This window comes from Thalia democratica, chromosome 2 (genome assembly GCF_965202585.1).
Source record: "Thalia democratica chromosome 2, ktThaDemo2.hap1.1, whole genome shotgun sequence".
NCBI lineage: Eukaryota > Metazoa > Chordata > Thaliacea > Salpida > Salpidae > Thalia > Thalia democratica.
The window spans coordinates 71,155,297-71,182,861 of NC_139166.1; the positions used below are offsets into that span (position 1 = coordinate 71,155,297).

At 24.1% G+C, this 27,565-nt stretch overlaps 1 protein-coding gene across 6 annotated transcripts in view; it reads left to right on the forward strand.

The window, feature by feature from the left end:
- The first annotated feature begins 3,151 nt into the window (after window positions 1–3,151).
- Window positions 3,152–27,565, forward strand: part of LOC145849649 (mitogen-activated protein kinase kinase kinase kinase 5-like) — a 36,195-nt gene continuing 11,781 nt past the window's right edge. Inside the window, exons 1-20 of one of the 6 annotated variants that reach the window (XM_082954651.1) lie at window positions 3,152–3,323; window positions 3,664–3,773; window positions 5,737–5,801; window positions 6,743–6,798; window positions 6,995–7,042; window positions 7,458–7,625; window positions 8,154–8,293; window positions 8,612–8,696; window positions 9,620–9,706; window positions 11,275–11,401; window positions 12,579–12,622; window positions 13,122–13,168; window positions 14,758–14,796; window positions 19,158–19,184; window positions 19,929–20,019; window positions 20,967–21,326; window positions 21,605–21,658; window positions 23,626–23,691; window positions 24,369–24,528; window positions 27,228–27,324. In XM_082954651.1, coding sequence (XP_082810777.1) covers window positions 3,180–3,323; window positions 3,664–3,773; window positions 5,737–5,801; window positions 6,743–6,798; window positions 6,995–7,042; window positions 7,458–7,625; window positions 8,154–8,293; window positions 8,612–8,696; window positions 9,620–9,706; window positions 11,275–11,401; window positions 12,579–12,622; window positions 13,122–13,168; window positions 14,758–14,796; window positions 19,158–19,184; window positions 19,929–20,019; window positions 20,967–21,326; window positions 21,605–21,658; window positions 23,626–23,691; window positions 24,369–24,528; window positions 27,228–27,324 — 2,015 coding nt within the window. In that variant the 5' untranslated portion in view covers window positions 3,152–3,179. The remainder of the gene's footprint in view (window positions 3,324–3,663; window positions 3,774–5,736; window positions 5,802–6,742; window positions 6,799–6,994; window positions 7,043–7,457; window positions 7,626–8,153; window positions 8,294–8,611; window positions 8,697–9,619; window positions 9,707–11,274; window positions 11,402–12,578; window positions 12,623–13,121; window positions 13,169–14,757; window positions 14,797–19,157; window positions 19,185–19,928; window positions 20,020–20,966; window positions 21,327–21,604; window positions 21,659–23,625; window positions 23,692–24,368; window positions 24,529–27,227; window positions 27,325–27,565) is intronic. The other 5 variants (XM_082954655.1, XM_082954652.1, XM_082954653.1 and 2 more) reach the window with 5 other exon arrangements.

Sequence of the window (27,565 nt, forward strand, 5' to 3'; positions counted from 1 at the left end):
CTTCTTCAAAGTATTATCTGATATTTTGTTTAAGCTTTGATACTCAACTATAAAGCAAAAACAAAATCCTAAAAGACTTAGTTTGAAATTTTTCTATGCAGATTTGCTATCAATTGCAGCTAATAATCTAATTACTTTAACTGATATTTATTAGCTAATATTAATCTCTGGTATTTTTTCTTAAAGAATAATTTTACTTGTTTACAAATAGTAACATGCATATTAAAACTTATTCAAAACAATTATGCTGTAATAAATTAGATTATGTTATGTAAAAAACATTAATTTCCATCATACAAATCTTCAAATATTAAGTTTAAAAAGAATTTTTGACTTGAAAATGTAGCTGTTTTAAAGAGTTTATACTAATATGCTTATAAAGTTATTAGTTGTAATTCACATTAATAATTTGTTTAATCAATAAACGTTTATATACACATGTTAAAAGTAAACGGTAGTAACTTTTTCTTATATATCAAATAGCTCTTAAAAAACTGAAGGCTTAAAAAAAAGATTTTTGTTAAGTTTATATAGAGTTTATTGCATGTATTTTTTTTATTAAGACTCATGTTAAAGATTAATCTTTTTGTTGCACAATTTTTATTTACCAGTAGACTAGATGCATGAGTTGAGTTTTGTTTTCAAACTGTTTAAGGGTAAAACAAAAGTTTTCTTATGAGGCAAATGGGGAGGGTAATTTACTCATTTTATTTATAAGTTATGTTTTTCATATATTAAACACTCAGCTACCACATATTTTTACTACTTTTTATTTAAAGTTTTAGACAACCAAAATTAGAGAGTTTATTATGTTCCCTACAGAGCACTATTAATTGAAAATAAAAAAGGAACTCATAAATGCTCTTATCCTTTTTCATAAATAAACAAACAAATAAAGTTTTTTTTGTTTTTATTCATTGATGACATCTTACAATTTCTTTAGAATAATGCAAAACACATCTCCTAGAATTTTTAAGAAAATGTATTTTGAAATATAGATATATTTGTAATAATTTTTTCAAAACCAAGAGAACATTTAGCAACTAAAAATTACTTCTTCATACGTTTGTGCTGGAAACTTAAAAATAAACTTTATAAAGTTTATAAATAAAATTGTTGTATTATTTATTCTTTAAAAAGTACTATAAGGAATAAATTTCAACTAGGATTTAAGATTGCTATTTTTTGTATAATTTTTTTGAACCTTATATGACCCTAGGTTGCCAAACACTCATGCAAACTAAAGTGTTGACTAGTTGAATTCTTCATAAAATAAGTTTCACTTAAATTAAAGCACCCTAGTTTTAACAAGTTATGATTTTTTTTTGTCATAAAATAAGTTTCACTTAAATTAAAGCACCCCAGTTTTAACAAGTTATGATTTTTTTTTTAACTAATTGATTTGACATGTATTAGTTGTTTTAAATTTTGTATACATTTTATATAGTAATCTTTTGATTATGTTGCAAGTTATTAGCATAGTAGACTCTATGTTTTGTGATCAAAATTGGTTGCTAAAAAGGTGCTTACCATTTTTAATATATACATTATTGACTATAGTTATGAGCCTTTTTGATTCTTTTTTGATTACAAGAATATAAACAGTTAGAGTTCAAAACTATCAAATTTATATATGCTTCTCAAATCAAATAATAATTCATAATAAGTTTATTTTTATTTTCTGTGCTCATATACTTGAAATTAGCAGTTTTGATTCTTAAATTTAGTATGTTCATTTTTATTTACAAAAATCTATGGATAAATTAAGTATACTTTATACAGGTTAGAGTAGCTGAATCAAAGTTTTTTTTTTAATTTACTACAAATAAATTAATACAAGACTAGACACAGGTAGTAAAATATTTTTGGTTAGATTTTATGTTAAAATAATAAACTTAAGTAAGTATGTAACTAGTTTGTTTTTATGTAATAACAATACATATTTTAGTCAACTTGATTATTATTAATACTTAAAAACACTGATTTTCTTTACAAAAATAAGTAACTATGCAATTAAAAAACCTAAAAACTTTGAATTTGTAAATAACCGATGTATCTAAAAATTGATAATCTTTGTTTGTAAAACTGATTTACATCACTAATTCAAATATGTTGAAAAACATTTAAGTTTTATAAACAAACTAAATAAGATACTAAGTAGTTTGAAATAAGTAATTAACAAGTAAATTTTAAGCTCTTGTTGTTTAACTGCTTGTGAAGTGTATTAAATTAGCTTTTAATCCAAAAATCATCTATGAGTTTTTATTATGGATTTATATAAAAATAACCAAATTAGTTGTCCAAGTTGTTAATACTTTTCAGTATTGTAATGTATGTAATTTTTATTTAATTTTTAACATAGTAAAAAACATCTTATTTAGTCTTACAAGAAAAAAACTAATCCATTGTTAAAACATAAGAAAAACTAGCAACAATGACAAACTATTTAGAAATATAAGCAAAATATAATTCAAGCAAGTAATCTTAACATAGAATAAGTAACTAAAAAAAGATATAATCAAAAATTAAAATAAACAAAGAAAATCAAAATAATACAAGAAAATCAAAAAAATTTCTTTTTTATACTAATTAAACAAATTTAACAAACAAAGCAATAATTTAAATTATAAATAAAACTCAGTTTTAGAAAAAAAACTAATATTAAAATTAGTTGTTTACAGTTAAAGCAAAATACAAGCTATTTATTTTTATTCAGAGTTGAGCAAATAAATAAAAAACAGTGTTTTTAAAAATGTTTGAACGTGCATCTGTCAGCAGATATATTGTACACAGAAACAAATTAAAAAAAGTATTTCATTTTAATACTTTAAATCCTTTAAAATTTTATACAAATAAATTAAATCTAAATACTTGTTATCAGAACTAAATGAAATGATGAGCAAACACTTATCAACTGTCATTTCCAGAAAAATCTCTTATTAAATAATAAAACTTTAATAGTTTTGTAATTTAAAAATTTTTGTTAAATCAAACAGAAATTTTAAAAGAATTAAGTAAATAAGCAAATAGTAAACACAAAAAACACACATTTGCAGACGTATCCCGCAAGTAAAATTAATTTTAAAGTATTTAGTTATAATACTTTGTATAGAAATAATAGATAATATTTACTAATTTTACACAGAACTAAGTAACTTAGCAAATACTAATTAAACAAAATGATGAACGCACACTTGTCAGCCGACATTTCCCGCAAGAACCCCACAGAAGAGTTTTCACTGATGAACAGAGTGGGAAGTGGGACCTATGGTGACGTGTACAAAGCACAGCACAACCAATCCAAAGAAATGGCAGCAATAAAGGTGGGTATTTTGTTAAAACATTTTATTAAAACAAATAAACTTTATGCTCTAAATGTTTGCGTTTGAAAATAAATATTTTTGAATTTAAAGAGGTTAATAAAATTATAGTCGTTATCTTTTGTTGTTTAAATCAATAGTTCCTGAAATAATTGTTTATTATGAGAGTTTGCTGCTTTAAATTTTAGCTACTTGATGTTAAACTGAGAAGTTTTTAAACTACATGAAAACTCTTAATTTTGACTCTTAGTGTTTCAAATAACTGTTTCTAAAACATGAATTGTCAAATATATTATTTTTGTAAGTTTTACAAAACTAAATTAATCAATATGTTATTACAAAGGTGATCAAGTTGGAACCGGGTGATGATTTCTCAGTAATTCAGCAGGAAATAATCATGATGAAGGACTGTCAGCATCCCAACATTGTCAAGTATTTTGGCAGTTATTTGAGGTGAGTAATGTTATTGATTTTTTTTCTCATTTGAACTGTACCTTTTTTCATACTGTACATTACAAAAATATGACCGTATTATAAAATTGTTTTAAATTGACGAAAAATTGCAAGCATCCCAATACCGTCAAATATTCTGGCATCTATCACAAAAATTTTTTTTTTTTTTTGACTTTTGTATAGTTATGCTCTACATTTTTATATTGCAGAACTAAGTCTATGCTGTAACTCGTTCGTTTTTTTTACAGTATTAGTTTAAAGTTTGAAAAGTTTTAAACTTCATTCAAGTACATATCTCAACATTGTAAAGTATTTTGGTAGTTATCTCAGGTAAAAAATGATATTCTATTCTTGCCAATGTATAATGGTGCTCTAAACTTTTCAAAATGTGCAATGCATGAGCCATGTCCATATTTTCAAATTGATGTTTTAAATTGTATTTTTTAAATAGTATTTTTATTTTAGAATTTGAAAATTTTCAAGTTCAACCAAATTTTGTTTTTGTGTATAAAATATGTTATGTAGAATTTTTTTTAACTATATGATGTTGTTTCCATTCATGTTGTACAACTTTACCTGAACTTATTGTGGTGAAACTATTTATTACTTATAAAGTTGAAACTTTTTTGTAACATTAATAATAAAGTTGATTTCTCCATGTATGTACTTTGAGCTTTTTAACTTTGTATATATATTTTTTTAACCTGTTGATCACTATTTTACTATAAAAAAATTTTTTTATTTACAACTAAGTTTAAGTATACTTTTTTATGTAAATTTTGCAATTTTGTTTCAAAATGTTTTAATGGATGTGTAATAACTTCAAACCAAATATATAATTTTAATCATTATATTTATGAAATATTATTTGTTGTAGTAGATTTTGTTTATATCTTTTTTAATATTTTTTTGGAATTTTTTTTAAATCAAAATAGCAAAATTTCAATAAATTTTATATTTTTAATTAATTGTTTTATATATAAAAGTTAAAAAGTGTGTTGTTGTAAATTATAAAGTTACAATTGTTGACAGATGTTTTAACAAGTTTATAATTTTAAAAATTTATATAGTAAAAATTGTTTATGACTATTTTCACATAAAAGTTTATGTAAATAAGAAATAAACATTATCTTAAACTTTTAATTATAGAACTGAGAAATTAATTTACAAAATTCAGCTATACTTATGATCAAGTTTATCTCATTCTGTAAGTAGGCATGATTTAAATTATTTTCTTAACATCTTACTAGGCAGTTAAAAAATATGGCTATCATTTGTAAAAATTCTGTTTTATATTGATGATGCATTAAATTCAACTACAAATACAGTGCATAGTGTTTTGAATAAATTTTTGTTTTTACCGTTTAGTTATAACAAAATATTAATGTAAACGAGTTAGTTTAAACAGTACAACAATATCTCAATTTTTAATATGCAGCAACAGAGCATAAAGTGTTTGTGTCACGTAAAAAGTATTAGTATTAACAAAGTAACTATCAGGGTTGCCAAAAAACCTTGAAACCGGGAAAAACTTGAAATTTGACAATTTAGGCTAAAAGACCTAGAATTAATTGTGTCACATAAAAAACATTAACAAAGCAGTTAAGAGTATTTGTATAAAAATGTATTTTTACAGATGAGTAATGTTTTACATAACTTTCATACTTAAGTAATAAATGCACTCTGTTACAATTTTGAGTTGATTTTGCTAGTTTGAAGCCTATATAAAAGATTATTTAATATTATAACCAATAGTTGATTGTGTAACCGTAAAACTTCTAACCATAACATTTTTGCCGTAACCTTGTTTTAAAACTAGAAGAAACATATGTGACACTATCATTAACTTAATTACTTAATGAAGTAACTAATTACCAAAAGAGACACGATTGTTATTCATATTTATCTGGTGATAATAAAAACAAGATGTTTTTTTAATTTCTATAATTATTTTTTTTAACAGGAGAGATAAGTTATGGATTGCAATGGAATACTGCGGTGGTGGATCAATGCAAGATATTTATCATAGTAAGTTAAAAAATAATAATTAATTTTATTTATTAACTTAATTAACAATAAATATAAAGCATTGTGGTTGTAGATTAATGCATGATGTTTATCACAGCAAGTAAAAATTTTATTAAAAATAAATAGTTTTTTTATAAGAATAAATTGTTTATTTATATAAGTCACAGACTGATTTCTATGCAATATATTGGCAAAGTTAGTATAATTTTGTAAAAATATTTTTTAGTCAATTACCTAAACAATTTAAATGTAAAATATTTATTACAGTTAGTAAACATAAATGTATAATTTTTTCAAAAATTTTTAGATAAAGTAAATGTTTGACTGATTATTAATGTAATTTTACTAATCATTCAAGTTTTTGTTTAAAATTCTTCTATATACTTTTATTTTTCAGAATCGCTCTTACTACTTACCTAAGTACACTTAAAAAACAAAGCATATTGACAGTTGTTAATATAGTTTAAGACTTAAATTTTCAAGTAGTTTTTAAAAGTTTTCTGCGGTTTCTCAGTAGTACTTTGACCACCACTAAGCCTCTTAATAAAATGAAATAAGTTTAAAAAAAACCTTTATAATAATGGCAACATGTATTGACAGTTTTAAAATGCTTTAAACTTAGTTAACATGGTTTTCAAATATGAGTACTAACTAGTTTTAATTTTCTTAACTCTTTTTTTAGTGAGAAACATTGTTATTTATTTAACTTTATTGTTTTAACTTTGATTTATGTACCCTAATATTTTAAGTGTAAACCAGCAAAATTTTAATTTTTTTTTATAAACCAGCAATTTGAAAATTAGAAAATTTGTTTAAATATTAATTAATTGTATTAATTTTTAAAGTTCAAAAGAGAAAACAACGATAAATACGAACTTGCAGACTTTTACAGCAGCAAATGGTTTCTGAATGAAAGTTATTTAATTACATTATTTTTATAGACACAGGCCCGTTAGATGAAAAAGTAATCGCCTATGTCTGCAGAGAAACACTGAGGGTTTGATTTTAATGTGTTTTTTTAATTTCTTAAAGAAAAATTAACCATATAAAAATGTATTTCATTTATTTATTTTATTCTAACGTTTTCAAAATATCATTAAATGTTTATACACTATCTATCATATTTAGTTTGAAACACTAACTAAGCTTTTTTAGAGAATTTACTCCTTTGATGTTATAAAAAATGCTTACAGGGTCTCAAATATTTGCACAGTAAAGGGAAAATGCATCGAGATATAAAAGTTAGTTTTTTACAATTTTTTTTGATTAAAAAATAATAATTTGAATGAAAACATTACTTTAAAATAGAACTATAAAATAATTCAAAGTCTTATAATCTTGTATGTACTTATAAATACAACTTTACTGCTTTGTTTATGATGTTGTACTGTAATTTAAACTAAATTAAATATTATATTGTCAGTTATTATAACATCAACATCTTAACCTAATATAGTAACATATATAGATTTTATACAAATAAAAGTTGTTTAATATCCTTTATTACCTTTTTATTTCAACAAGAAGCCAATATCCTACTCAACAACACGGGTAAAGTAAAACTAGCAAAGATCTTGTTAAAAATATTATAGCCAAGTATTTCGATGTGTTTAAATCATGAACAAAATTGTTTTATATCACTGCTTTATTCTTAAGGGCGCCAACATCCTACTGAACGACACTGGTAGTGTCAAACTGGCAGATTTTGGCGTATCAGCGCAAATAAGCCACTCGATGTCGAAGAGAAAATCCTTCATTGGAACTCCGTACTGGATGGCTCCCGAGGTTGCGGCTGTTGAGAGAAAGGGAGGATATAATCAGCAGGTGAGAAAATATAAATTGTAATATTTTAATGTTGTGTTACTAACTTTACTTGAGTATAAACAGCAGGTGAATTAAAAGTTTAAAATCTGTTACAACTAAGGATATGTCTATCATAATTAATAAATATATCAATAAACTGATGCAGATAATGAAATATAATAAGAGCTATAGCTATCAATGAAGAATAAATAGAAAAAGAAAATTTTCTTCTTGTTTTATTTAACATATTCCTTTGTTTACAGGTTTTACTTTAGCTTCACTGTTATTAAATTTGTAGATTTAATAACATCAATGATCTGTACACTTAGAACTAGTGCTGTTATAAACTAGCACTATAAAATCACTTAAATAGTATTACTTGTAGTGTGATATTAAGTATTTTATTATTTAATTTTCGAACAGTGTGAGCAGTTAGAATCACTGCACTTGAATTTGCTGAGAAGCAAAAATGTTTAATAGTAGTTTAATTGTTTTATATTTTGGTGTAAATTATCAATGATTTTCAGTGTGACGTTGTAAATTTTTCAGTGTGATGTGTGGGCAGTGGGAATCACTGCAATCGAGTTTGCAGAATTGCAGCCTCCCATGTTCGATCTGCATCCGATGAGAGCACTTTTCCTGATGAGTAAAAGTAATTTCCAGCCTCCTAAACTCAAGGATAAGCAAAAGTTAGCTTTATTTTTGTGTATTTTATTTAAAATCTGTATGAAAATGTAGTAGTTATTGATAAACAAGTTTGATGTCTACTTTATGGGCAAATACATTTTCAAAACTAATAACTTTTGCTGTTCCTTGTGTCTAATTTGAATAACTAAGGTCAAACAAAATTTTTCAATTTCTAGTTTGTTTTAAAGCTGTCATACTTTAAGTTTATTGTTGTTTTATTGTCATGTTAAATTTTCAGCCTCTTAAACTTATTACAAATAGAAATATTAGAAATAAATTTGAAAAGTTTATCGTCTTACAACTAGATAATATTTTCATAGATGGTCTCACGATTTCCATTCATTTTTGAAGATCGCGTTGACAAAAAACCCAAGAAAACGACCACCACCTGATAAGTTGCTACAAGTGAGTCATAAATTTTTTATAAAGTTAAATAAATACTACTCCTAGCAAGTTTGTTTGTTGTTTAAGTTTAAAAACCTGTAAGTATAAAAAAATAAATGATTGATACATTATATCGTTACAGGTAAATTGAGATGTATTTATTTTTAAGCTAAATTATGTAAACTACAAAAAGTAGATACATAATGTATTAAATTTCTACATACTGCTTAAAAAAACATTTTGAATGAAATTCAATAAATTATTATTCATTTAAGTTTTGATAAACAAAAGTCAATTCATTTTTTAGTTAACGTATGATATTTTCTGTTTATGCAAATTTTTTTAATTAGTTGATAAGTAATCAGTTTGGTAAAACAAATTTGTTTTAGAATAGAGATTTTTTTAAAAATTATATTGTTAGTATTTAATTAGGTTTTAATGACTTAATTACTACACTTGTATGACAAATAATTTTTAGTTTTTGTTACTCATTTATTTTTATAGATATTGTGTTTTTTAATTAATTTATGTTAATAGTTTCTAAAATGGAATATTGTAACCGTAACTTTAAGTAATATTTTTCATAATAAATAGACTGAAATAAAAGATAATCTAATATTATTATGATTATTGAAATTTTTATGTAAAATGTTTTAACCCAAATAAAAACATCTAAAGTTGTTCCCATTATTTTTAGCTTAAAAATATTTAGGTCATTTTAAGACTTATTTATTGCAGCGAAAATGTTTTATAACTGGCTCGTTTTTTTTTCTTTTCCAATAACTTGATTAACTGATCTGTCTTTAAAACGTTTTTATTAAAACTATGAAGATTTTGAGTAAAAGTTTGTTTTAAAGTAGTTCAAACAAGTATTTACTTATTATAATTTCATTACAAATCTTTTTTTATCACTATCAAAATTTTATTTTTTATTTACATCACAGCATTCCTTCTTGACTCAAGACGGCTTGGGATCGAGACTCGGAGTCGAAATATTAAGAAAATGTAGGAATCCACAATTGGGACAAGATGTAAGTTGAATTTATTTTTTTATTAATTACGTTAGTTTAGAATAGTTAAAGCGTTAAGAAAATGTAGGAATCCACAATTAGGTCAAGTTGTAAGTTGAATTTATTTTTTATTAATTACGTTAGTTTAGAATAGTTAAAACGTTAAGAAAATGTAGGAATCCACAATTAGGTCAAGATGTAAGTTGAATTTATTTTTTATTAATTACGTTAGTTTAGAATTGTTAAAACGTTAAGAAAATGTAGGAATCCACAATTAGGTCAAGTTGTAAGTAAAATATTTTTTTATTAATAAATATTATACACTTGTTATGTTTTATAAGTTTTATATTTATTTTAGAACAATGTTTTTAGTCTATCTATATCAGTTCAGAATTATTTTATTCAAGTGGACAATAACTAAACATTAGCTACAGCTTTAGCGGCATTCGATGTTTTAAGTGGTTTAAAAACTGGTTGAAGAGGCCGTTAAAATAAATTGACATTGTACATGGTTTGTTAATAGTAACAATAATATTACAAAAACTCCTACTAAGCTCTCTTGTTTAGCTAGAAGGGATGATTTTAATTTTTTCATTAAACTCGTATTTCCAAACTTTTTACTGTTTAAGAAATAAAATTAAGTTTATTGGTATAAAAACATATTTTTTACTAAAAATTTTCAAGATATTATATTTTTTATGAAAGTATAATTGCTTGGTTTTTGTTTTATTAACCTCTTAAGTGTTTTATAAAACAATATTTGCTGCAGATTTTAAACAACCTTTGTTTACTTCTTTGATTTAAAAAACCTTACCGTTATTTTTAATACAGTTTACTGTTTTTTTTAATATTTACGATATCTATGCAAGGTATATAAATTATGTGCATCTTATATTTACTTGTTCAAGGATGTTTGTAAACAAATAAATATTGGAATAAATTCGTGATATAATATATTACTCATATAATTGCAAAATTCCTGAATATACTTTATTGTTGTTTTTATGTAAAAACATGTTTATGAGCTTTTCAAGTGTTTTGGAATTAGTTTTATTGTGATATAAGATTTTAAATTAAAATTTTATTGGTTTTTCCATCTTATAAAAAGTTTTATAATTTTATAGCTCAGTTTATATTTATACAAATTCTTGGTTTGAAGGCCTATTACTTCTAGATGAAATAGTAATAGTTTTTATTTTTCTAGTTGTAAAAAACATTCATTAAGTTTAACCTTACAGAAGGGCAAGGTAAAAGATATAAAACACGAACATAATTAAATAGTCTTAATTGTACTAGTTTATTTTCAATTAAGTATGCTAAGAAAAATAATTAATTACGTTGAGAACAGCAACCAAAGTTACTCATTTAAGACAAATTTTTTGACCGTATATATAAAGACGTATTACTAAACGATCTGAAATCACATAATACTAAGTTTATAAAAGTTGTTATATCAAATATCAGTCACAAATTTGTAAAAAAATACTTCACAGATGGTTCTCCTATACGTAATTGTCGAGGATGAATGCATATTACTCAACGATTTTAAACTACATATCATAAAATTTATAAAAAGTTGTTATCTACAGATGGTTCTACCAGACGGTATTGACGAGGATGAAGACGTGTTACTGAACGATCAAGTCGGAAAAGTGTTCATCAGGCCGCAGAGATCCACCCAGGACCGCCAGAACAAAACCAAGTCTGAAGTCATGAGTTGGTATTTGAATGTTTTGTTGCTGTAATTCTTGTAAAAACTTAAAAAAATATTAAGATAAAGTTTTAGCCGAGTCTGAAGTCATGAGTTGTTTTTTTTTAATTTGTTGGTGCAATATATAAAAGTAAAAAAAAATATTAAAACAAGGTTTTAACAAAGTCTGAAGTCATGAGTTGGTTTTTTTAATTTGTTGGTGCAATATATAAAAGTTCAAAAAATATTAAAACAAGGTTTTAACCAAGTCTGTAGTCATGAGTTAGTGTTTTTTATTTTATTGTCATGATGTATAAAAGTTATGAAAACGAATATAGTACATTAAAAGTTTATTTTCTAAGATTTAATTTTAAGTAATTTTGAAGTGATGAGTTATTTAAAAAAAAACTATTATAAAAAGTTTTGTTTTTTTAGGTAATCAAAACTACAAAACATAGTTTTAGATATTTTGAAAATTTATATACTTAATATATACCAAATTTATAGTCATAAGTTAATTATTTTGTTACGTGTTAACATAAAATGTTATAGCTATAAAATAATAAATAAAACAATTTATTAGGTGGTTTTATGTTGTTTTTTGGAAAATTAAAGTTAAATAAAGTTATAAAGAAAACCAAATCAGAAGTTATGAGTTAGTTCTTTTCTAATTTTTAAAATAATTTATTAAGTATTGTATGGGTATTTTATGGAAAATTCAAACAATGAAAATAAAAGCATGTAGTTATAAATATTTGAAATATTTATTTATTAAATATCTCAAAATTATAACTAAATTTGAGGTTGTGAGTTGAAATTCCGTTTAGTTTTAAATAAAAATTACTTTGTTCTGTTGAATAAAATATATAGATATGTTTTATGTTAATTTTTTGTTTTAATTAACATTCGTGTGGTGTTTTATCACAAACTCCTAAACTAACTAAATTCTATCTAAAATTACTAACTTCAATCTAATTTTTGCTTCAAATTATTTTTAAATTAGACCTGAAGTTTAGCTATTATTTTTTATTATTTACTCAAAGGAAACAGTTATGAAGTCTATATAAGTATGTTGATTGTAAAGTATCTGAGTTATTTTTTTTGTTAGTTTTTTTGGTCTATCACAAACATTTAATTTCACTGAAAAGTACAATCAAATAACTTATTTTTCTCCACTTGAAATTTAACTTTTTGTTTTTTCAGTGGAAAATGTACAAATTCACCAACCCGTTCCATCTGATCATCAAGTAAGAAATAATTATTATATTTTTAAGCCTTTCAATTATATTAGTTTTTACAGAAATTTAAACTTTACCATTAGCATTATACAGTGATATTATATAAAAATGTAGTCTAAAAACTATTAAAATGTTTCACTTATTTTTTTGTAGTTTAAAATTTTTAATTTCTTCATTCGTTGAAAATCTAAGTTAAGGTTTATAATCAATACTCTGAATCAAATTCATATTTTAAACCCTGTTGCTGAAACAACTTTTTAACACTTTACTAACTAATTTTGAAATGTGAGCTTTTCCGATTGTTTAAAAACATTTTTTTTTGTTAAATCAAAAAGTTTTTTCAAAAAGTTCAAGTGAAAATTGCAGTTCAGCACGTGAATGCCAACAGCTGTAAAAATATGAGATTTTAGATTTACATCGATTTTATTGCAAATCGACTATTCAAATTATGTTTTTTTTAATATGTATACTTTTTTTTTTGTAATTTTAATATCAACTTTTTTTTCAGCACACTTCGAACGAAAGATGGACTACAGAAGATGCAAACACAACAAAGTAAGAAATAATTTTTTACAAAAATATATAAATAATACAATGTATTGAGCCTTTAGTTAGTTTAAACAACTTAAGATGTTTTCAAGTTTATTTTAATTACATCTTAGTTAGTAAAATTTTTTTAATATAAATATGACACTTATACTTTATATTTAGCATTTAAGCTCAGTTAAATTCGGTCAAGATATTTTTAAGTTTGTTTTAGTTCTATCTTTAACGTAAAAAGATTTAAAATAAATAAATCTTGGTAAATAAATGAAAAATAAACACTTTAAAAAATAGTTATTACTTAGATTTTTTTTTCCATTTAATATACAAAATATAATTAAATAAATAAATTTTACTGCTTTACACAGTAATGGTTCAGTAATGTTTAAAGCTTTTGTTTTTGCTTTTCAGCTTGTTTTATTACACACAGGGTTGCCACTTTACCAGGAAAAGCCTTGAAAAACCTGAAATTTGATAATTTAGGCAAAAAAAAACCTGGAATTTTAACAATTTTGACATGTTCAGTAGTAAAATTTCGATTTGACTCAAAAAATCTATCATATAAATAAAAATTGTTTGTCATCATCAATTTTTTTTTTTTTAATAATATTTAAATTAGTTTTACATTATCTTTTCAAAGTTTTTATACTATCTAACACAATTTCTTACCTTTAACTTAAATCTAAACTACAAATAAACCCAAAAATTAATACTTTTAAAAACCTGGAAAAAATGAGTGGCAACCCTGAACACATAGATAGATACACAAAAGAAAAAAATAAATGTTTTTCTAACGCCTAGAAATAAACAAATTGTTTATCTCAAGTTTATAATTTTTATATATATGTTAAAATTTATTTATATTATTGGTGTCAATCTAATAAGTAATCTAGCCATAAAACTTTTTTTTAGTTTATGTACAAAAAAAAATTATGTTGGTGTATATTTGAATATAATTCTTTTTTTTTGATCATGGTGATTTTTTTTATTATGACGACACAAGGACGTAATATCGTGCTTTAGAAGGCCGGAAACTTGTAAACTCTCATAATTTATTTTAAAATGAAATAGATTATAATTTTAATAAAAAAACTTTTGAACTCACATAATTTTATTTTAGGTTGTTATTTTTATAAAACTTTTATGTCATTCTTATTAGGGATTTTTTAGAACTTTTTCATTATTTTAGTAAGAATCTTTTATTTAATAAATTAGTAATATAAATATTTAAATGTTCTATTAAGTACTACATAGTTTACATCTTGCGTAAATAATTAAGTGGTTTAAAAAAATGTATATAAAAATGTTTAAGAAAATTTTTTAATAATTAAATGTTGAAAAATATTTAAAAATTAATGTTTAGTATACAAACAGTTAAACGAAACTGTAACATATGTTACGAAAAACAAATACATTACGAGCCATATAGTTTATAGTCTTGATCTAAAAATAATTTTTAGTGAAAACTCTTACAATACTCCTTAAAAACATTTAACAATATGTTCCTTGTAAAAAGAACATAAAAAAATAGTTATACCATATTTTTTGATGAAAATACAATTTCATATGATATTTTATGAAAATATGTAAAAACCAATTAGGAGCCTTTTGAGAAGCGTAGAAGAAGAGTTACTGCAACGGTATTTTTATTTTACTTGATTTGCAATCAGTAATTTGTGATTTTGCACAAAAATTAAAAATTTCCTAACATCTGATTGCTTGGTGTACTAACCAAAGTTTTTGATACTTGATTGATTTGCTGTACATAATAAGTAAACAATATTATTAAAAGAATGTGAAGAAAAAGTATGAATGGTTGTGATTTGCAATCTGAGTTTTTGCAGTTATTGAAAAATGCTGATTGCAACTAATAAATGTTTATATTAAAGTTTACTAATCAGTGAGACAGTACAAATTAGTTTATAAGCACTTTTGATTTTTTCACTTAAATATTGATTGTATCTTGAGAAGTATATATGTAAGTCTATTTTAAAAATTTTAATATCTACTAAATCGTGTAGTTTATTAGTCCACCAACAGTGTTTAGAGTACTAAATTATTTTATCTTTGATATAAAATATATTTCTAAACAGTGATACTTTATGCTCAAACAACTGTTTGTTTTTGTTACTAAATGTCTTTTTATTAAAAAAGTTTACTTATAAAATTATATTATGAATGTTACCGGACAAAAAACCTACTAAAGTTTTTTTTTTGACTAATTTATTGAGTTTTTCAAAGTTTTTGCTTCACCGAAAATACTTGATCAAAATCACATAAAAAACTATAAAATAAAAATTTCTTTTTATTTATACTTTCTGTTTGAATACGAAAACAACATTTTTTGTGTATCTTCAAATCTTTCGTTTTATCTTTTTTCTAAATTAATCACCACAATATTCAAACTTTTAAATTCTCATAAGATATATCGTTTACTTATAAATGTTGTGTCTTGTTGTTTGAAACGTGTTTATTGTGTTTGAAATTTTTTGACTATGTTTTTTTATTTTCGTATATTTCTGCGTAATTTACGTACATTAGACATGAGTGCTCTTACACGTGTTAAAAACATTTGTTTTACACAACATTCCGTATTTAGGTTATTATAATTGAAAAATATGTCATCTAAAATTTTTTTTTAATTGTTGCTAGAATACAACAATCTTAATAATATTTGTGCTTAAGACCATAAAATTTATCTAAAAATATTTTTTTTAGATAATTGTTTTCAATAATTTTTTATTTCTTTCTTTATTTCGTATTTAGGTTATTTGAAATATAAATTATCAGAATAGCTTTCAATTTTAAATTGTTACTAAATACAGTAATATTACTCATACTTAGTATTTTGAGACCATTATAAATTAGCTAAAAATATTTGTTTTACACAATTTCTTGTTTTTTGTTTTATTCTGTTTTTAGGTTATTTGTCAGCCTAATTATTCATCGTAAACTATTTATCTATAAACAACAACTTTACTCACAGTTAGTTTGAAAGTTAGAAAACATTTAAAGTTTCAAGTTATTATTTAGTTGCTTTGCTATGTATATGCTTTTCGTTTTTCTACTTTTTTCAACCTAAATATTAAAAACTTTAAAAGTTGTATACTTTCAAGCTAGGTTATTTGATATAAAGTGCTTAAATAAAAAAATGTTAATTTTTGGTTTGCAACTAAAGTTAGAACTAGAAGTAATGTAAGTTATAAGCAAAAAAAAATCAAATCAATTATACTATAAACTTCACAAACAATCTAAAACTTTTTTAAACTTCTCCAGCTCCAAAATCTAAAAGTATATTTCATTCTAGCTCCCTACTAATTAAGTCATCAGTCACAATTTATAAGTAGTTAAAACTTACATAAATATTCAAGAACTACTGAAGTGAGCAAAGTAGTTATTTCCATCGATAACTTTATTTAGATTGATATTTAAAGCTAGTTCTGACATTGGAATTTTTCCGCCTTTTCACACAAACATTCATAATTGTATGAATGCATAATGCTGAATTTATTTCTCAATACCACAGGTAATTACAATAATTTATCTTTTGCTATATGTGCCATCATTGACGCCACAAAAACAAGTGTTTAATATGAGTTCAAAACTTACAATAAATTTTCTGTTTTAAAAGGTTACAATAAATTTCTTTTTTTTTTTACCTTGCTAGTTTGAAAGTGTTTTTTTGAAAGTAGTTTTTAGAAAGTTTTGTCTACTTTGCAACACATGCAAAGATATATAAAACGTTCATATTAAACTATATACAGCTACACATAAACAAACAAGCTCATGTATATAGTATTATTATATAGTACCTCGGTTTTACTTTTCTTAAACTTTAATAAAAAATACGGGCAAAGTTGTACTTCTCTAAGTTTTATGTGTATACATTAACAGTAATGTCCCGTACATTACCTTACATGAATATGACCAATATATTATTTTTACAGTACTTAAGTTTTTTTTTTATCTAAAAATATAAAATAAAACAAAAACAAGAAAATTCTTCTTTTCCAAGTTTATGTTTATATATTTTTTACAGTAAAGTCCTATATAAATACAATCACATTTAACTCACGTATATTTTTATCTTCAACACACATATGTAATTATCTTTTACTATCTACGTTATCATTTAGGCCACACATAAACTGTATAGTATGTTGCTGATATGTTTTAAATTGCTTTACACTTAAAACTTACTGCAAGTTTATACAATGACATTTCTTCTTTGAAATTTTTGGTTTTTAAATATTTTAAGTTTTAAATTTAGTTTCATCTTGTTGCTAGATTGATAATTTGTTTGCGGGTATTTCCAAAAATATCTACTTTTTGCCAAGATTTGCTTTTACTAAAAACTCGTGAAAATTAAAACTTAATAAATTAGTAAAAAGTATCAGTGGAATTATAAACCAATTTGAAATAAATTGTAAGTCAAATATTTAGTTTCAAAACATAACCAAAACGTTTGCACTCATATTTAAATACCCAAGTTTAAATATAATGATCTTATTTCTGTCTTCTTTAAAAAGCATACAATACATGTTTACATATTTACAAACAAGTGTGCATGCGTGTACAAGGTAAATATGCCGAATAGCTTCTTATTGTTCCTAAATTTTTGTGTTGAGTTTGAATTCTTTAATTTAATTGTTGGTTAAAGCTTTGCTAAGTTCATTTCTGCCTATTTTTAATCAAAGAACATTTAAACCAAGTTAATAATGTTTATGTTATTTTTTTAACCAGTTTCTATTTAGACATTAACTCTTTTTAATTTTTTACTTATCATCAATATACATAGTACTATCGTTTTAAATTAGATTTAAATCTCTGTTTTTTTATAAAAGATTGTTTGTAAGTTTATCACGATTGAATTCTTATCTTTAGTTTTTTTTAAAAATAATCAAACATTACATGATTCGTAGTATTTGTTTACTAAACCTATTTATTTACAATTGCATAAACAAACAAATTATTTTTTACAAGCGGTTAGTAGTGTTTTTTAATCATAATTTTTTATTGTATTGCTTTTTTAACTTATGTTTTATTTATTTTAAAAATGCCTTTTATGGTGGAAGAAACTAAAATGTGGTACAAACCTGACTTTTACATTTCTTGTTAGTAGAATTAGTTTCATAATAAATAGTTTCAGTTAATACTATTTGTCATTTTATCTTTAATCTTTTCTGTTGTTTAACTACCACCGTTCTTGGTAGAAACTAAACTTTGGTGCACACCTGACTTTTAATAGTTTTAAATATTTTTATTTAACATTGTTCATTATGAAAGCGGTCACTGATACTTTAACCACTTTATAGTCAAAATATGGTCACGGGGAATAGTTTCTATCTTCCAAACGTTTTCACACAGAATTATAACTTATTTATCTAATTTTTTTAAACATTGATAGCTTTATATTTTGTTTTCCTTCGTTTTGGCCTTCTTATGGTAGCAATGTCTTATATTTTGGTTACTTTATTAAGAAATAAATTCATATCGACTTTTGTCTTTTTTTTTTATAACTGTTACATTTTAGTATTTGTTTAACATTTAATTAAACTTATTTTAATTTCTATTTTGCTTTGGTGGTTTTTAAATTGTTCTGTTTAATTTTCACGATCCATTTAACTTTTTCTTGCCAAGGTAACGGGTTCGTTTGTATCTTAAATTTTATGTTCAATTTGTTCTTCAAATGCAATTTAATGTTTTGTTTTACTTGATGTGCTCGATAACTGGTGTGAAATTTATAGGTATTAAGAAATATTGATTGCTACAAACTACTAATGAGTTTAGCATGATCTTCTTTAACAAACTTCCATTTGCTTTGAGCTTGATTTTTTTTTGATTGATACTATTATTTTAATGAGCATGGAATTGAAATTAGTTTGTTTTTTTTTGAAATCGGTTTTTGCTTCAAGTTATTTTTTACCAAAATATTTTCTTTATAATTTCTGTAAGCAACTTTTAAATCTAATACTTTTAAACATCTTATTAAATTTTTCAGAGGCCACCGATCTTATTTCGATCAAGAGTGAGTTTTTGTATTTTTATAAATTATTGATATTTGAAATAAAGCTGTTGTATTTAAAAACTATAAAACAAAGAATTTTAAACTTGCCAAGTACAATTTGTTAACCTGCATCTAGCCAGAAACTTATAATGGTATATCTAAATTTATTTCTTTATCTCCTTCTGTTTCTTTCTTACTAAACTTTTCCTTATACCACACTAAGTTTTCTTTGTGTACAAACATATTTTCTTGTAAAATACATTTCGGAGGTTTAACTGGTATGGTGATTTTTTGCAAACTTCAAAAAAAATATCTGCTTCCAGCTTAACTAGGGCTTAAAATTATAATTTAAGAGGCATGTTTCAAGCTATTAACCGCATTAAGATTAATGTAAATTTATCATATACGTTTTTTATTTATAACACCTGATAACTAGAATTATAAGTGAGAAAAAATAGTATTGTAAACATTATTTTACATTTATAACATCTAATAATGAGAACTTATAAGTTAGAAAAATTATTAAAACATTATTTTACTCAATTAGTTTATTTTTTTACAAGCCAAATAGTATTTTTTTTAAAAGCGTTCTTTTTTGAGTTATACATGCTTGTTTTAGTAATGTAGTGTTAAACTTATTAAACGAAAACTTGTTATTTTAAAACTAGATATTCGTTTATTGAACAAGCAACCAAGTAAGTTGATATAAGAAGTATAAATTAAAAGGTAAAAATTTTTTTTTTATTTTGTATATTATTTCAATAGAGATGGCAGCAACACAATGCGACCAACGTCGCACAATTCGGGAACAATCAGAAACAACCAGGAACAGCAGGCACCCAACATCCCACCTAAAGTTTGTTTGCATGATGATATCATATTTTTGTTTTCTGATGAAAAAAATAGATTTTTTTTATATAAAGTCACTTTCAACTTTTTATTGTTCTAATTTAATTAAAAAAATGTTTTTTTATTTAAGTCATTTTCAGTTTGAAATTTTAGAAAGCTTAAAATGAACTTTACAATTAAGAATGGTTACTTTACATTTAAATCGGATCTAGTTTCCAAAATGGTGATTTTTTTTATAAACTTATTTTTATTTTTATAAAAATCTTAAGCACCTTTTTGTTGGAAGTCACTTTTTGATGGTTTGCACTTATTGATTAGCGCAGGGTTCGTTAAAAGGTTTGTTTTAGAGATTATATTTAAAGGCATGTAACTGTGAAGAAAGTGATAAGAATTAAGTTGCTTGACAGTGCTATAAAATTGCTCAGACAGAATTAATAGCTTGGATTTAAGGGTTTGAATTTGGGACTTGTACATTAATTTGTTTTTTAGTTTTTTTTATTTTAAATGGTAAAAAAAAGGTATTAAGATTAAGGAGTAAAGAATTTTATGTTAAGGTAAAAAGGTGCTGTGTCACTATTTATGGTTAAAAAGCTAACATTTATAAGTAATCAGCCAATTTTTATGGGTAACAAGTTAAATTTATGGGTAATCAGCCAAGATTTATGGGTAACAAGTTAAATTTGTGGGTAATCAGTCAGTATTTATGGGTAACAATTTAAATTAATAAGTAGTTAGCCAATTTTTATGGGTAACAAATTAAATTTATTAGTTATCAGCCAAGGTATTATACTTGTTGGTAATCAGCCAAAGTTTATGGGTAAAAAAATTAAATTTATGGGGTTAGTACCTATTCGTGCAAACCTGGCAATTCGTGCAAACCTGACAAGAAACCAACATTCTTTTTTTTTGTACCAAATCAAAAACTTTCTTTCATTTTGCGTTCAAACCCAACAGCCGGCCCACCTCGGGTCCACCCCCTTGATAAGCCGCCGCACCGTGGACGACCTCCCCTCCCACACCACGACCCAACAAAATCCCCCCACACGGCCCCCCAAACCCCCGCAGCTGCAACGTAACCACGACAACCAGGAAGAGGGTTCGGGGGAGTTCCCTCCCCAGGTGCCGCCCAGGCGGAAGTCAAACTTCCACGACAACCCCCCGTCGCGGCCGCCCATGAACCCCCAGAAAGGGGAACCACCCGTTCCGGTGCGCGATGACGTCACTGACGATGAGGATGACGTCACGCCGACGGGGAGTTTGGAGAGGAGAAAGGACGCGACGGTGATGCGCCACCCCAACGAGAAAAACTTGAATGTAATTTTTTTTTGATTTTTTTATTTATTAAGTTTTTATTTTATTTTTATGATTATTTTGTTGGTTACTTTGATTTGCTAGTATTTTCTACTTTAGTTTAGTTACAAGAAAGTTATTCATATTTTTATCAGTAAATTTAACGTATCATTTAAAATAAAAGCTTTGTGATTTGATTAATTTTATATATATATTTATTTTTTTGCAACCAGCAAGTCTTTTAGTTTTTTATTTTAAGCATGTATGTGATTATAATAAATATCTAGTTATTAATTTCGCAGCATTCACAATCCCAACAACCAATCAACGGCCTTCCACGAACTCCTAAAGTTCACGTAAGTTTTAAATATATATGTAATTTGTTTAAAATAGCTAAAAATATGTTTAAAGATACTTAGTATTTATATTATATATATAAATATGTTATTAATTAATTAGTTATATAGATTTTTGATTGTTTTTATAAAATAGTGATACTTTGTTGATGATAGCATGCTGTATTTAGAAACAAATTTTCTGAATTTTGTTAAAAAACACCTTCTTACCAGTACCTATGATAAAAAGTTTCCAAAAATTTTTAAAGGACCAATTGACAGAAATTTAAAAATAATCGCCTTTTTTTATGAGTATCACCCCTTCACTAGTTAATACCCATAAGTTCTTCCCGGCCTTACTATTTAACACCCCATGATAGCCAAAACCACCCCTAAGGAATTCTGTTTGGGAAATCCTTATCTATAAAAACAAAGTGAAAACTTTCAAATGAAGTTTTTTGTGCTAATGTAATATATATATATATATATATATAGATTTTTCTATGAGTTTTATTTTTGTCTCTAAGCTAGAACAACCATATTAAGTATTGTCTTTTTTGACTAAGAAGATCTAAATTTATTAATATAAATAGCATTTATTAAAGAATAGAGTAAAACGGCTGAAATTAAATTTTAAGTATTTTTAAATTGTGTAAATTTCAATGTTTCAAAGTTTTTTAATTTATATGCATAAAAATTTGTCTTTTTTTTTGTTGTGTAAAGAGCTTTTTTAAACAAATTAGTTATGGTTTCGATTTTTGTTAAAAAAAAAATAAAAAATAAATTTTATTGATTTTGTACCTAAAACTAACTGTTTTTAGGATAATTCTTAAAATAATAATTCTAGAAGTTTAACTGCTAGTTTTTGGCAAAAAAAGCTAATTGTCCATAAGTTTTTTCATGATTTAAGCTACTCATAAAGTCTAAAAAATACAAAGCCGTTACACAACAAAAACAAAGTGCTTATTGTCATTTATTAAAAAAACAACACTCATAATTGACATGTAACTTGGCATTAGACTTAGAACGTTTTGAAATGTGTATTAAATATTATGTATAGTAAATTTACACTGAAATTAAAAAAAAAATAGTTATTTCAGATTTTCTTTTACACAAAAAAAACAAAACTATCTTTACAAAGTCAAGTTAATAGTCGATACAATTTTTTTAGCTATTTTATCTAAAGTAGATGTTTTATTTATAAGTAGCAGAAGAAAATAATGTTTACCTATATAGGTATTTAAACTAACATCTAAAAAACTGTTTTAAAATAATTTAACAAGTTACAAATACTTTTTTGTTATACGTTTGTAATAAATTACTCAGAAAACTATGATAAATGTACACTAAAATTTAACGTTAAACTTGTATTTTAAATTGTGGCAAGTTTAAAAGTAGGTATAGAGTTTATTATATATATAATGGTGTTTCATCATTTTAAAGTTTAATCATGTGTAAGTAATTAAATGTTTAAAAATTACTCAGAAAACTATGATAAATACACTTTTAGATCTAACGTTAAACTTGTAAATTGTAGCAAGTTCGAAAGAGATATATAGTTTATAAAAATGACAAGATATTTCATCATTTTAAAGTTTAATCATGTGTAAATAAATCAATGTTACATAAAAAGTTATTAAACTTAAACTTTTTTTTCTTCCATTTTGGGATATAAAGAGAGAAATTTTATTTAAAAAACTTTAAACCCTCTTTTGTAACATATTTAAGTAGTCTTACCTAAATCTTATCAAATGATGTTTTACTCGATTTTAATCTGTAAATGCTGCATTTTTAGAGATTAGTTTTGGTATTTTTTTATGTTTTGTTTAAATCCAGCCGTTTTTAGAGTGTAGTAGGAACTTGAATATTTTCCAAATGTAAACTTATTACAACCGTACTTGGTTATACTAAGCTATTTCTTTTCATATACATGCTATATAATAAGAAACTGTAGTTTTATTATTGTAATAAGTTACTTTTACTTTCAGATGGGAGCTTGTTTCACAAAAGTGTTCAACGGATGCCCGCTGAAAATAAACTGTGCGTCAAGCTGGGTATGTTTGATATTACAAACTATATAAGATTAAGAATAAACAAAATATAAAAGCATTGTTTTTATGCAAATCACTTGTGAAAATTAAAATAATTTTGTATAAACAAAACTCGTATGTTTATCTTACAATAAACAATGTAAGCGTTCGCTAGTAGAATTTCATATACATAATTAAAAATGCAAAATTACTATATTTTGCAATTTTTAAAACATCAAAGAAACTCTATCAGTTAATTATCTTCAAAAAATTTCAATGTTTTTATAGCACTTATTATAAAACAAGTAGATAGAATTTTATTTTTAGTAACTTAAAGTTTGATGTTTGCAAAACGAAATATGCAACTACTTGTTATTTTTTTTTGTATTTTTAAAGAATTGTTGTGTTTTTTTATCTATTTTATTTTAGCTTTATTTTTTAAACACAACTTGTATAACTTATAGATAATTAAATTATTTTATACTGCCACAAAGCATATTTCCTTTAAGTTTATAGTGTGTAGTATGTGCTATTTTTAAATTTAAAATAAATAAATAAAAATAAACTAATATAGTTAAATTTTATCGTTCAATTCATAGGTCCACCCTAAGTCAAATGATTAAAATGAAAAGAATGTAAAAATTATTACATTCTCCAGTACTATATATATGTAATGTAAATAAATGTTTTTATTTTATTAGGTCCACCCGGAATCGAACGACCAGTACATACTGTTCGGCGCAGACGAGGGAATATACACGCTCAACTTGCACGAGTTGCACGAAAACACCATGGAACAGCTGTTTCCCAGGAAGTGTGTGTGGCTGTACGTTATCAGCAACGTCCTCATGAGTATTTCTGGTTGGTTTATATATATATATATATATATATGTAATAACTAATTGTTTTGTTATTATACATTATCAGTAATGTACTTATGATTATATTGGGTTGGTTTTTTCATATAAGTAGCTAAATTTTACTTAATCAAAAATGTACTTATGAGTATATTGGGTTGGTTTTTTTGATGACTTTTAGGTTAAATAGCTGAGGTTACATATAAATACATATAAATAGTAAATGACTGTACGTTATCAGTAACGTGCTAATGAGTACTTTTGGTTACTTTGTATATAATGATAATATTATATTAGAAATATAGAAAGTAGTGTGATTATATAAACCAAAACACCTTCCATAGAGCCCACTTGAAGGACTTTTAAATAATTTTTTTCGAAAATTTGAATTTTTGCAATAAATTATGTATATATTAGACTATATAATAAACAACAGTTTTATACAGCTGTTTCATACATGAGAGATTTCTGTTTCATATAATCCCAAGTAAAGCTTAAGTTTGTTCTAGATAAATTTTATAAACTAAATCTTTACCGAGGATTATTTAAGATAGAGATATCTCATATATGAAACAGCTGTGTAAAACTGTTGTTTATTATATAGTTAGATATTTAGCTCTAATTTTACTTGTCGAGCATTATTGATCAAAACTTAGAAAAAAAACATATTTATATGTATACCTATATAAAACTATATGAATTTTAGGTTACTAGTAATTTATTCATTTATCTATTTCTGGTTATTTTTTTTTTAAAGATTAATTTGATTAAGTTAGATATTGTCATATCTTTTGGTTGATATTTCATTTATTTTCTTGTAAAATTAGTTTGAACAAAAGAAAATAACTTTATACATACTTAATAATTTGTGTATTTTAGGTATGTATCTTTATCTGCTGTGTGTATTTTTAAACAAGTTTATATTATTAGCCTAAAAGAATTTTTTTACCAAATGATTTTGTTTACTAAATATTGCAGTTTTCTTATACTAGGTAACAATAATAAATTATGAAAGCTACTTAAGTTTTATTTTTTTAAATTACAAACGTTTAAATTAGATACGATCATCTGCTAAGTTTTTTGAGTTAAATTATTTATAAAAACGTCTGCCATTCATAATGTCTAGAAAACTTTTTTACTATTTGTCTAAATTTTTATAATTTTTTTTAAATATTGTAATTTCTAAGAGGATTTCGGTACATTTAAAAAAATAAATTAAAAAGTACATCCGTCCAAATTGTCTACAAAACTTAATAATGTCTAAAACTTTTTGCCTAACCAAACAATGTTATGATTTGTTTGATCAATTTTGCAGCTTTTCTAAGTAATTAGTCTTATTAGAAGTAAATGCTAAAATTATCAATGTTTTATTTTTTGTTTTATATTAAGGGAAAGAAAAAATGCAACTAGAATATCTTTTTAGAATAAAGAAATCAACAACTATATATGTTAACACAAAACGTTATTGTTTTTTTAGGAGATAGAAATCAAAAATTTTATCCACACAAGTTAATTTTTATTTTTATTTTTTAAGGGACAGAAATCAGCAACGTTTTTATACTCCAGCAATTTAAATAATTTTCTTTATTTTAAGGGGATATAAACCAATGATTGTATTCACACAATTTATTTATTTTCATTTATTCTCAGGGGATACAAACAAATTGTTATATGTATATAAAATGTAAGTATTTTTATTTGTTTTGAGGGGACAGAAACCAATGTTCACATAATTTAAATAACTTTATTTACATTAAGGGGATAAAACCAATAATCATATTTACAGAATATAGTTATTTTTATTTAATTTTCTTGGATAAAACCGATAGTAATATTCACAAAATATAATTAAATTAAATTTTTTATGGGATTAACCAATAATAGTATTTACATTCTATAGTTTTTTTTTATTTATTCTTAGGGGATAGAAACCAGCAGTTATATTTACACAACTTAAATAATTTTATTTATTTTTAGGGGATAGAAACCAGCAGTTATATTTACACAACTTAAATAATTTTATTTATTTTTAGGGGATAGAAACCAGCAGTTATATTTACACAACTTAAATAATTTTATTTATTTTTAGGGGATAGAAACCAACAGTTATATTTACACAACTTAAATAATTTTATTTATTTTTAGGGGATAGAAACCAACAGTTATATTTACACAACTTAAATAATTTTATTTATTTTTAGGGGATAGAAACCAGCAGTTATATTTACACAATTTAATTAATTTTATTTATTTTTAGGGGATAGAAACCAACAGTTATATTTACACAAATTAAATAATTTTATTTATTTTTAGGGGATAGAAACCAACAGTTATATTTACACAAATTAAATAATTTTATTTATTTTTAGGGGATAGAAACCAACAGTTATATTTACACAACTTAAATAATTTTATTTATTTTTAGGGGATAGAAACCAGCAGTTATATTTACACATTTAAATAATTTTATTTATTTTTAGGGGATAGAAACCAACAGTTATATTTACACAACTTAAATAATTTTATTTATTTTTAGGGGATAGAAACCAACAGTTATATTTACACAACTTAAATAATTTATTTATTTTTAGGGGATAGAAACCAGCAGTTATATTTACACAATTTAATTAATTTTATTTATTTTTAGGGGATAGAAACCAACAGTTATATTTACACAAATTAAATAATTTTATTTATTTTTAGGGGATAGAAACCAACAGTTATATTCTCACAATTTAATTCCACTTCACGAGAATGCAAGGAGCCACAGAATACCCTTGCCGGATAAAATGTTACCAAAGTAAGTTATTGTTTCTATTTCTTGTTTGTAATTTTAAGTTTATAAAATTAACAAAATTCAAGTAGAACTTAACTTTATTAAGTACTTTAAAGTTAGTAAATGCGTAAGCTTTTTTATTTTTGATATAGTTACAAAATCCTTTTTTGAATATCAATTTCTATCGTGTGATTGAAAAACAGTGTGAGAAAATATTGTTCTAAACAATTAAAATTTTACTGTTAACAATAAATAATAACTTTAA